The sequence below is a fragment of the Nanorana parkeri genome, unplaced genomic scaffold (assembly GCF_000935625.1).
Source record: "Nanorana parkeri isolate BGI_ZX_2015 unplaced genomic scaffold, ASM93562v1 scaffold1601, whole genome shotgun sequence".
In the NCBI taxonomy this organism is placed as follows: domain Eukaryota; kingdom Metazoa; phylum Chordata; class Amphibia; order Anura; family Dicroglossidae; genus Nanorana; species Nanorana parkeri.
The window spans coordinates 306,436-319,244 of record NW_017307869.1 but is presented as its reverse complement, the minus strand read 5'-3'; the positions used below and the strand labels follow the sequence as shown (position 1 = coordinate 319,244).

General features: G+C 48.6%; 1 protein-coding gene across 1 annotated transcript in view; it reads left to right on the top strand.

Moving 5' to 3' along the window:
• The first annotated feature begins 3,108 nt into the window (after positions 1-3,108).
• C2CD2 (C2 calcium dependent domain containing 2) overlaps positions 3,109-12,809 on the top strand; it is a 70,554-nt gene continuing 60,853 nt past the window's right edge. Inside the window, exons 1-2 of the mRNA XM_018570811.1 lie at positions 3,109-3,583; positions 11,786-11,884. Of these exons, the coding sequence (XP_018426313.1) occupies positions 3,332-3,583; positions 11,786-11,884 (351 nt within the window). The 5' untranslated portion in view covers positions 3,109-3,331. The remainder of the gene's footprint in view (positions 3,584-11,785; positions 11,885-12,809) is intronic.

Sequence of the window (12,809 nt, the reverse complement as noted above, 5' to 3'; positions counted from 1 at the left end):
TTAAAGGGGAACCAGACCATTGAATACAATGGGATTTATATTTTTGAGCGTTTTTGTAGCGCGTTCGTCGAGCGTAGAACGCGCTACAAAACGTTCAGGTGTGAACGAGGGCTAAGGACCTTTTGTAGACGGGCTTTGGACTTGTGGATGGCATCTGAGACCAATCAGAACTCACGGACAGGTGCATTCGACCTGCAGTTGACCTCCTGACTTGCATATGACCTGCTCCAATTGGGTTTCGTGCGCTCATAGACTTGTGTGGCAATCCAAAACCTTTTTTTTTTTTTTAAGTAAACACAAACAAAAATGCGCGAATCGCGGTAGAAAAACGCATATGCAATACGCCTAGGTGTGAACGAGACCTTATTGTGCTGGAAGCCCAAGAGTGATTTCCCATCTGCCGATTGCAGTCGCCATCCTCCACTCTGCTGAAGTTGGCCTTTTGGTCAGGAAGGGGTTAACGTTCTCGTTTTAAATAGATTTGTCTAGAAATCCGCCCGTGATGGGGTTACGGCGGCCTTTTGCCGTTTTGGCTCCATTGCCATGGTAACGTGACGCATAACAAACATGCTGCAAATATGTATTTTGCCATCTGAAGCTCGCAGCTGTATAAACAAAAGCTTTTCAGATGATTGAACAGCGGCGGAATATTACGCTGTGAACGTTGGGAGCGCATTTGTGGGAAGGGAATTTTTTGTTTTCCCCGCTCCGTCCAGTTCCAATCACACAATTTGATCTATTTAGTTTTTTTTAGCACCCATGGTTACGTTTTTAAATAACTTCGGGATGCAGCGAAATGACATTTTTCGACCAAAATGAATTGTCAGGGCAAAACAGAAACCAAAAATGACTTCTTTTTCTTTTCTAACCGCTTTAAAATTTGTATTTATTAATTTTTTACTTTTAGACCCCGTTCACATTGAGCGATTTATCGCGCGGTAATTCCCGCGATATCGCGGCAAATTACCGCGCTCCAATGCAATCCAATGGGGCAAAGGGTCCTGCTGTCGCGGGGCGTGTGTCGCTACAGCAGGACCCTTTAGCCGCGATTCAAGCTTGCTCAATGCAAGCTTGAACGCGACATCGCGATGTCGCGCAATATGCAAATCGCGCGATTTGCATATCGCGCAGTGGGAACGGGGCCTTAGGGACTTTCTGAAAATGAAAAGTGGATGCTGATTGGTTGCCATCCACAGCTGCTCCAGATTTTGATAAATTCCCCTCGCAGAGTTCGAAATCTCTCTTTCTGCAGCCCCGGTTATGAAGAAACAGGAAGCATCTATACTGAGTGCTCCGGTCAATTCATACCATATCCACAATCCTAAATTAACAGGAAGTGATGTAGAGCACTTCCTGTTAATCGCACGGCAACCAATCAGCTTCTCTGTCTCATTTTCAAATCTTACCTGAGCAAACTAAAGAGAGGTGCTGATCGGTTGCCATGGGCAACTGCTCCAGCTTCTCTCTGCTCTTGTTTTGACAAATTCCCCCCCAGTAAGCATACTATGTCCTCCGCTGTTTACAAACACTCGGCCATCAGTACTGATCACTGGGAGTTTGCACTCCACTCTCCATCCTGACTCACCTGTGCCAGGAGGTCAACTGGGGCGGTGTGGGAGCAGAGCTCGTCCTCCCCACTTGGCATCCTGACCGTTTCTTACCTCCCCGTTGGGCGCCGGTCTTTGTCCCCTCCAATCCCCGCTGCCTCTGCTGACACAGATGGGAGAGAGCAGCAGGGATCGGAGGGGACACAGGCCAGCACCCAGCTGGGAGGAGAGAAGCTAGGGATGCACCGCATGATCGGCCATTTTGGTACCATCGCCATTTTGCCCCCATAGTACCGTTTTCGGCTGAAATATTTTGGCGGCCGAAATCTCTGTGTGTCCCTACTTAAAATGTAACAATATATTACATTATTATGTAATGCCGTTTATCTGTCCTTGGATGTACAGGCTGCATTAGTTGTTTTTTTTTTGGGGGGGGGAGGGGAGGGGAGTTTCAGGTTTTTTTATATTTTTATTTTTACCTGGTGATCTGGCCAGTAACACACTTCCTGTCCTAAGGTGACAACTCACTGTACTGTATCTATAGATGATCAGCATTGTCACCTTAGGACGGAACACCTTCACCTATCCTCATTAACATAAGGTAAGTGCAGTCTGTGTTTAGAGCTTACATGCTGAGCTACGTGTAAGGCCGGCCACATGTTACATGTAACATACATGTTACATGTAACAATCCTCATTGTATAATCTGCTCGGATTTACCACAAACCATGTCATGTGTGGGCCTTCCCACTAATGGCATTCTATGGGCTCATGCACGCGGGCATATTTGCATACAACCTTGAGGCTTGCTACAAAGTTACAATGTTCCAGTCTGATCCCTGGGGGAGTGGAGACTGAGAAAACGCCTGCAGCAGAATGGTGGCATCATCTCGGCTTCGGCAAAGTCATTTGTCTGGCGCTCAGTGACGGCTTTTTAATGATAAAAGGTGGGGTCATGTCAGAAATGTATTCACGGACTATTCAAGTTCCTGAAATGTCCCCTTCAGGTATCCATCATGTACTGTTTTAACGCTGGTGTCCCTTTTTCAGTGTTTTGTTGGGTTCGCTCTCTGGGTGTGTACGATAAAGTATCCTATGACTCATCAGCCAAAACAACTTTTGTATTGTAAACTGAAACTTGCCTAATGCTTTATTTATTTCCTATTTCATGACTGGTGTGTGTGATGTCCATTCTAGTGTCTTCCTCTGAACGTCACCCCCGCGCCTTCACAACCTCCGAACTGCGCCGCGCAGAGGAACCAAGCGGCCGCCGGAGTTTTGCTCCTGGAAGAAGGCACATTTTCCGGAGGTTCACGGATTCCAAAACGGAAAAGGTATCCCGGGGGGAGGAAAGAATGAGCTGGCTTGTTCCAGGGATTCACCTTCCAGCTATGACGTGACGAGGGAGACGTTCCTCCAGCAGGTCTGAGGCCAGGGACTTTTCAGCCTATGCCAGTTGCAGTCTTGTGGCCTCCTTCGGCAGCACTGAGAACCAGGCATGAGAGGAAACCGACCACTAAATACAGCACTTGTACCCTCTTCTTCTGCTCGCTGGCACCAGGATTTGCAGTCCCACCGTACCAGTGCTCCAGTCGTCTTCTCCTGATGGGGTCTACTTTATGATCAGACATGGGAATTCTACAGTTCTCCCTATTTGATTACCGTTTGCCTTGTTGAGACAACCCGTAAAGGAATTCTCTACATCTACTGGAACATATTTGCTTCTTCATGAAGATTCTTTGGTGACCTCTTTTTTTTTTTTGATGTGTTGACTGCACAAAGCCATGTCTTGGTTTGGAGACCCTCAGTGGCTCGGGCTGGTGACCCTGTTCGTCGCCGCCCTGGTCACGCTTGCCGTTTATCTCTTCCAGAACGTTTGGGGTGGATTGTGGAGGCGTACAGCAAAGTTGGGTTATTCTGGTGAACACAGCGAGGCGGATTCTCTGTTGTCCTGGATTTTGTCTTTGAATAGTTGGAAGAGCCAGTGGCTGAAGGCTTGGATAACTGCACTGAACGAGGAGGCCGGGAAGAGAGGGGTAAGTGCCGTTGTTACTGTGCCAGTTCACTTGTCAGGATTTAAAGTCTCATTGAACTCGTTTAAATGCATTTAAGGTGTTTAAAAACTAAAGGTGGGCAAAGTATCACAGCTTTAGAAAACAGCCACAGCCTGAGTAGAGAAGCCTGTCCCCTACCAGCATACTGCAGGGTAGGTTCCTTGCTGTCTGTATGAAAGCCGTGGTTTCTCTGTAGCAGTCCAACATGCTCCCTGCTGAGTCAAAGTTCGAGACCTCCAATCAGCAGGGAGCATCAGATTTACTGACTGCAGGGCTATAGGTCTAACTCTGCATTGGACATGTTGGACTTCTGTAGAGAGGCCACTGCTTCCCCATAGAGAGCACAAATCCTACTCTGCATCTGCTGACAGGAGGCAGACTTTTTTATGCAGGCTGTGGCTGCTTTTGAAAGAAAGTGTAAGATATTGAGGGCCTTTTAGTTTCGCCGCACATTATATTTAGCCGATTTGGGCTGATGCATAATTTTGTGTTTTTGAAATGAAGCAAATGTAAACACCTGAACCTGACTTGGTATCCACTTCCTGTCCTCCCTAGCACAGCAGCACTCGCACTGGCAGAGGCAGCACTACTGTGTTTCCCCCGAAAATAAGACAGTGTCTTATATTTTTTTTCCCACGAAAAAAGACTGGGTCTTATTTTCGGGGGATGTTGCAGTGTTAGGCCCCATTCACACTCCGCGATATGCAAATCACGCGATTTTGTATTTTGCGCGATATCGCGCAAATGCTTTTATTGAAAGCATTTGAATCACGGCAAAATCCGCTCTGGGGTAGGTCTTATATTACAGAAATCCCTGAAGATAGCGCTAGGTCTTACTTTCGGGGAAACACGGTAGTAGCCATCCCATGGGTAGTCATTTACATCCAGACCTTCGGTCTGGAAAGAGCAGATTTAAATTGAGGTGACCATACACTTTATAATCTCTGTGCGATCTCCTTCAGATGTACCAAAAGCATTTGCAAACCTACCAATGAGGTCCGATCCGTCTGTATCCAGTCATGGAGGCCCTTACACTACATAGTTGTTGGCAGATCTAATAGTCACTATACAGTCAGATTGTTACATGGTGGGCTTTACAATGCCCGGCCCCCTCAGCATCAGTGACGTTGGGGATCAGCCAAGTGTCCACCCGGCCACAGTGTGTGAATGAGGCCTAAATGTACATGATCCAAGGTGAAACTGAAGTGTCAGCTAAAGGGCAATTCCACCAAAAACTGATATTTAAGGGGCAGTATAGGGAGCCGGTAGTTGACTCAATCTCCAGCTCCCTATGCTGTATTTCTCTACATTGTAACATTTCTTTGCTATAATTGTTTATTCAACTCTCCCACAAGACCACAAAAAAAGATGTCCATCGTTCACCGCTCGACACCCTATTTGTTTGTCCTATAATATGGAGGAACCGTGAGAGGAACATGACACCCCCTCAGTTGGCTCTGTAGTGACAGTGGCAGTTGTGTGGTGCTGGGAGTTCTGATTGCTTTATCTTGCAGTCCTGAGACTTAATGGCCACCTCCAACACTCTGCTGTTGGTCATCAATTCCTACCTACCAAAACTATGGACCGGTAATGAGGCATGGAAAGCAGGAGAGGACAGGCCAGAGCTCTTGACTCCTAGCAGTTCCTGGAGACCCCCATAGTAGATTGCCCAGGGCTCCTGGGACTCTGCAAGGTATAGGACTGCCTTTCTCAACCAGGGTTTAGTGGAATCCTAGTGTTCCTCCTCAGGTTGCCAGGGATGCCTTGAGCATTGAGCTGTGGTGAATTGATCTCCTACCTGCATTGGTGGTCAGCGTAGGTAGGAAAACAATTCCCCACTGGTGGTCAGCATAGACAGGAGAACAATTCACCACGCTCGGTCACTGTAGGCAGGAGAACAGTTCAACCCCGGGTGGTCAGTGTAGGCAGGAGAACAATTCACCCCGGGTGGTCAGTGTAGGCAGGAGAACAATTCACCACGGGTGGTCAGTGTAGGCAGGAGAACAATTCACCTTAGGTGGTCAGTGTGTAGGGTGTGTAGGTAGGAGAACAATTCACCACTGGTGGTCAGTGTAGGCAGGAGAACAATTCACCACGGGTGGTCAGTGTAGGCAGGAGAACAATTCACCTTAGGTGGTCAGTGTAGGCAGGAGAACGATTCACCTCAGGTGGTCAGTGTGTAGGTAGGAGAACAATTCACCACTGGTGGTCAGTGTAGGTAGGAGAACAATTCACCTCAGGTGGTCAGTGTAGGTAGGAGAACAATCTACTGGCGGTCAGGGTAGGTAGGAGAACAATTCACCACTGGTGGTCAGTGTAGGTCGGAGAACAATTTACCATTCCTCAATGGAAGGGGGCACGTCTACAATGAACACTTCTGTTAGGGGACACCAAGATTTTTACTGCCTGTATTTCTTTTCTATTATTATTTATTTAGTTTTGAGATTATTACTAAAAAATGTTGTTGTCCAGAGCAAGAGGGTAAAGAAATGGTCCACCCGGGGTGTCGGATACGCTCGGTATTTATTCCAACATTTAAATATTCTACAATATAGCGGTCACACTCCTCTACTGGGAATTGAGAATTCTTTTTAGCGGGACCTGATAATATCTGTCACGGGTTCCTCCAGGGTACAGAGATTGAGAAGGGCCGGTACGGGTTCTTTCCTCCTGGCACCCCGGGGCTCTGATTTTCATGCCTGACAGCAGTTTACAAGGTTTCACATAAACACACACGGCTTTGAGGAATGACGAATGCGAGTCATTGGGTATGCTGGCCGGCTTTTCACTCGACACAAAGACGCTTTTACAATGTCTCGACTAGTGAAACGTCTTGAAGGAGGATTTCAAAGCTGGGCCAGCGGCCTATTTTAGCAGCCAGGGGGGAATGGAAGTGGGTCGTTTATTTTCAGAACGTTACTCTGCATGCCCATGAGACGAGGCCATTGTTGGGTCTCGGAGATTCATCTCGCTGCCAATGTTTTACAATTAATATCAGGGCTTTCAAACCTTAAAGCGACTACAAGGAAGGATTCACTAAAGGCGAATTTGTCTTTTAAAGTTGCACACCTCCCTATTGCCCTACCAGTTAAAAAAAATAATAATGCATGGTCACGTGACACATCGCATCTTGAGTCTTTAAAGATGACCGTACACGTTACGATTTACGTTGTTCGGCCTCGCCGGGGAGATGGGGTAATTTCCCTTCTCGGCTCTTGCAGTCACCGTGCCGGTACTCTGCCGGCTGCCCCTGATTTGGCTGCTGTGCGGCAGACAATTTTCCACCGCCTGACTCCTTCGAACCGATCAGGCCGCGTGGCGTCGGACAGGGCTGGAGTATGTCCGGTTCAGCAGGAAAGGGCCAAAATTTTAGAGCTTAAGGCCTCATTCACACTGCCCGGCATATATGAGCGTATTGTACCATATACAGCATATGAAAATAAATGGCTCCATACACATAGCTGCGAATGGAGCCGTATATTTGCGTAGCGTAAAAATGCGCAAAAACCGAATGGAACAGATGCATCTGGGCAGCGTATTTCTGCGTATTTTACGCGCATATACGTGTGTTTTCGCGCGTCTACACGTGTACAGTTCATTAAAATTTTTATTACGAATGATGCATTTTGGGATTGCATATAGTGCGCGCATATATGCACATACGCGTATATACGCAATATACAATTTTGCTCTTGCGTTGTGTGTGAATGAGGCCTAATACTGACGCTTCGGAGGGCCCATCTTTAGTTACGGACTGACAAGGACACTTCTTGTGTCCATGTCTCGAATACCCCAGCGGAGGTAGGTCAGGCGACACCATGACGCGGGTTGGTGGTTGGCCCTGGGCTTCACCTCATAGATCTTTACTCCCCAAATGAGGCGCCACGGAGGGTCACGTGAGAGGAATAGTACTGATGGTAAGTTGAAGAAACGCTGGGGTAGTTTCTTCATCTGTGGGTGGGCTGCCAATTATGCCCGGAAAGATGGTCTTCAATGGAAACCTTCGAGGATGGAAGCTGCCATAGCTCAGAATCTGACAGCCTAGTGATTTGCTGACGGACCTGAAAGAAGCACGCAGGACAGAAGTCATACTTTGCAGGCTTCACTGGCCGCATGCTTCTTCCAAATCTGTGACTTCCCAGGTAGTAAGAATGTGGATGATGGCTCAGATCTATCCGTCAGAAACCAGGTCAGTACTGACAGCAGCGTAGCGCAGCAGCATATTTATTATGACAGGTCTGCTTTAAAGGAGAACTATGGGGTAAGTGTTTTTCCCCATAGTTCTCCTAGAGGTCACAGGAGGACATATATTAGCGTCCTCCCGTCACCCAAAGCTCAGTAGCTCGCGGTATACTGAGACCGCCTTAGGCAGGACGGATCCCGACATTACTGTGGAGATCCACCCAGCTGCGTGCCCTCCCGCTCCCGTTCCGCCAGTCAGCGCTGGAGTGGCGGGGAGGGAGGAATCCCTGCGGGGAGAGGTGACTGACAGACACGGCTCTCTGCAGGGACAGGATTGAGAAGTGAGCGAGCGCCGGTATGTGTTCACTCACTCCCCGATCTATTGAGCGGACGTGTCACAGTCTCTTTGTCACAGGTCGGCTTGAACTATGAGGTCGAGTGAAAAACACTCACCCCGTAGTTCTCCTTTAAGCGATGCAATCCCCCCCGCCCCCTTTGAGTAGACGAGCCCTTCCTATACCATTGCAGCTTCCTCCGTGCTTCGGGTAATGGCCCCCGGTGACCTGTGATTGATGAAATCATTCATATAATGCGACAGTCTCTTTGCGTCTATGAGCGGCTTTGCCCCCAAGAAAGGTCAGCCAAGGATTCCCGCCGCCGTGCGATACCTAATAAACGTCCCCCCCTTGGGGGCGATGACCGTTCAGCGTCCGGCAAGGGGTCCTAAATGGGGCACGCAGCAGCGGCGGTGGCACGTCTTGCGCGGTGTCCGCGTCCCCCCCCATCCACCAGTGCGGCGCAGAAGCTTATAACGATGACAAATCATTGAGCGAATTGCCTCTTGCTGCTTTTAAGGGCTTTTACTTAACAGCAGAGATGGTGTGTCAGATTACATTTAGAGGACGCCTAGATCCGGCCTGATTTATGGAACGCGCCGCCATCGCCGCCGCCTGATTTCTTTTTTCTTTTTTTTTAGAAAAGATGGCCCGGAGGAAGGAAGCGAAGAGCAGAGAAAGGCAGAATGATTGGCCGCCTTTTTTAGCTGTGCATTTAAGAGGAGAATGGCGGCATTATAGAGTGAGGGGGGAATCTATACGCGCTCCCCCCCCCTAAGGGTAGACTTGGTATAGAGTGACTGATGTATTGTTGTAGATTGAGCGCAGGGGGGGCGTTCCATCACTGCAGCTGTTGGGTTGGCGACAGCTGCGCTGCTCTGTACCATGCCCCTGTCTGCATGAATATCATCCAGCACTTCTGCCTTGCAGCACTGGGGTTCTGGGCTCTCTTCTAGCCAGGTATCTGTACAAAGGTTGCTGCCTTCCAAGAACACAGTGGCAGGTTAAAGCTGAACTCCGTAGAGTTCAGCTTTAACCCTTACAAACCTACCCTTGCAGAGGGGTTCAGACCCCTGCAGAGCAAGGGTTAAATGCCTTTTTTTATGGCCAGGGTACCCCCACCTATTCCTCGCTCACGTTGCTTTCCTTTACCTCCGACATTCCGGTTAGTAGGCGGGCTCTTGCAGTCCTTGGTTGCAATGCTGGACTGATGGCCTTGCATTGTGCATGATGAGTCGGAGTGCTTACAACCGGCTTCGGGGGATTGGTTGCAAGGAGAGGAGGAGCCTGCAGGCATGTGGGACCGATTGCAAGAAAAGGAGGAGCCTGCAGGAAAGGCGGACTGGTTGCAAGAGGAGGAGGAGTGGGGGGGGGTTCAGCTTTAATGTAAATGAACACAGAGATGAAATACATAAGGATTTCTATTTCTGTCCATCCAGCCCTGAAGGTTACACGGCTCTGCCGCACAGCACAGTTCCATAGGGCTGGATGCTCAGTTTCTCTCTGCTGCAGCTCAGTAACTTCCTCCAAGCCGGCGGTGACTGGACAGTGAAAGGAGAAGCAGCAGACTGATGAGCTCTTCTCTCTGTCACCCTGCTTTCTCCTGCTATCAGCATGATCCTTGTTAGCACATGAACACTACATCACAACGGATTGGCGGCTGCTTCTTCCTCACCCAGTCTGTACGGGGACAACAAGAGGCAGATACCAGGTCAGATTCCGGTCCTGACATTGCTTGCAGTCTAGAAATAAATGAGTGACATGTTAATGAATACGGAGCGGGAATGATGATTGGAGTCTTCTATGTCGGCCGCACGTCTGAAGCGAGTACAACGAAAGTACACGGGGGGGCAATTATTTGTACGTTGCCCCTCAATCGTATCTTGTTGGCTGTCATCTTCATCCTCGCTTTGCTACTTCGCTTAGTCACTGGCTTGCAACAAGTATGCAGGTTGGTGGTCCTGCGTTTTCACTGGCTGCATGCTTGTTCTGGGTCAGTCACTGGCTAGGATGACTTCTTCAGAGGCTGCACCTACCTGAAATCCGGGATCTTCTCTCTGCAGGCTTCAGTCACAATTCGGTGCCACTGTGTACTGTGACTCCAGCACATTATCCATATACAGACTACAAATACCCTCAGCCACTGCGGCGACGGTACTTGTAATCCTTGACGGAGTGCAAGTGCGGTGACATCACTGCGGCCTATTCATTCGCCCCACCCGTCTGTAACTTGGTACAGATAGGGACGGGAGGAAGAGTCTGCAGGAGTCAGAGCATTGCACCCGCCATCCACTGATCACAGTTGCAATGCTTTGCAGAATCGAATGCAAAAACATAATAAATGCACATCTTTTTCATTTAATTTGTTTTTTATTATTATTATTTTTTTTAGTAGTAGTAGTAATAATATAGGCTGGACTTTGCCTTCAGACCTCAACCCAATCACTAAAATCTCTTAAGTTTTAACATATATTTAACATCTACATCGTTCCTTATAATAATCTCTGGTGATCCCGCCATGAAGGTCCTTTTTTGGGCACTTCTTGTTGTAGGGTGCCCACGCTCTGTCCTTGTCTCCTGATGGCGTTTCTGCGTTGCCACCGTGTCACAGTCTTAAAGAAGACCTCCCAGATTTTACATATGTTAACCCTTACAGTGCCCCCCCCCTGCACTGCATGGGTTAACTGCTCGTATTTCTCTACGGGCGAAAATAAAAACGAAATCCTCGATTCTGCGACAGTGACCGCTCACCTCTCTCTCCCCCCGCTCCGGCTGCAGTATGACCCTTAGCGTCCTTATGTCTAATACACCGTATTAGATGTGATGACGTCACGGGTCCTTACACCGCCTGGGGACCGGTCTAGCAGCCAGGTGGGACGGAGGATCAGGTTAGTATTCTTTTTTTCCATTCCTAGACCAAATTGAGCTGTTTTTTGGGATCGCTCCACTGCAAGGGTTAATTGTTTTACCACCTGAAGTACTTTAAATGTTGGCTGCATGTGACTGTTATATCAGACATTTAATCCTCCTGTCCCATCGCACTCCTGACCGGACAAAAACCCGAATCCAACCGGCTGGATGCGGTGGTGACAACGGATACCTCCGTGAAACGTAGATAGATTAAAGTAGTCACTCGCACTCCATGATATTGAAGTCAATGCTGTTTATTGACTGAGATAACACACATCTCCTTAGCGACGTTTCGAGACCGTGCGGTCCCGTCCTCGGGCGCCTGAGGTCTCGAAACGTCGCTAAGGAGATGTGTGTTATCTCAGTCAATAAACAGCATTGACTTTAATATCATGGAGTGTTATATCAGACATGGCGCAGATGGGGAAGCCCACCATGAGAAATGCCATACGGCCATCACTGGAGTACATGTTAGGCAGGAAGTGGCTGGTAAAGAGGCCACAGGAGATCAGCAGTGCCGAAATGCATAAAAAGGTGATTTCTACACTAAGTATCACTCGGCATTCAGTGAGGTTTATATCTACTTTAATGGTGTTTACTCCCCTCCTCCAGCCGGACATACATCCCCGGGTATAGAAGGCTTCTGGCTTCCACGTGAGCAGGGATCTGTGAATGATGCGATTGCTGCCATGTCATCTATGCGGAGGCCAATTCTGTGTTTGTTAATCCTTCTGACTGTATTGTATCCTCTGCTCAGGGCTCCCTGCGATTGATGTTTGAAGAGGACAATGGCCAAGGGCCCCTGGAGCTGTCTGTGAAGCGAGTAACCAGCGTTGTCAAGTCCAATAATGTGAAGGTAAGGCGCGGGCCGCTCCTATTGTGTGTGTTCTATCACTGAGATAATATGATGAGAGGTCATGGCTTTCCCCAAAATGACTGATCAGCCCCAGAAGAATGGCATGTGTTCTGCCCCAGCATGGCGAGAGATGGTTGCTGATGTGCTCCGGGATAAACCAATATTGTCCTCATACATACAAGTGTCATGTGTGTTCTTCTGGAATGTTGGTGAGCTGCCGGTCTGTCCTCTTCTTTTCAGTCAGTCACTGGGGATGCCCAATTTGTATTGCGCGGCGCCTGGGACATGCAGTTCATTGCTATCCCACGGGGGCCAGCAAGCCCCCCTGTGATAGCGTTTTGAGGTGACAGGTTTTCTTTATGGAGACATCTAGGCTCTTTATGTAGACATCTAGATCCCAGATGTCTCTATAAAGAGAACCTGCCAACTCCAAATGCCATCACATAGGGGCTTGTTAGCCCCCTATGTGATAGCAATAAAGTTAAGTGGAAAAAAAAAGAGTAATAAAATAGAGATTAAAACCATCCCAGCCACCTGCAGAGGAATGAACGCATGCGTAAGGCCAGCGGTGTCACCTGGTGTGCACGTCATTTAGTCGAGTATACACCTAATGACATCACGCTCACTTCACTGCTGGCGGCCATCTTGGTAATGGAGGTTGGCAAAGACCGGAGGGGACCATAAGGTATGCTGCTGGGTCCCCTCTTTTCTCATGCAGCTGTCGGGCTCTCAGTCTATGACAGCCCCTCTGATGGTGTCACCCGATGCAGGCCGCACCCCCGTAGGGCATTGTATATGTGCGTGCTGAGTGAGTGCTGCCCCCATTCTACTGTGTGCCATATTGTGGTAGCCGGGCATCAGCACTCTCTAACACGCACAATGTGTATTAAAGTGTAAGCTCACTTTTCCAAGTAATTTGGGAACA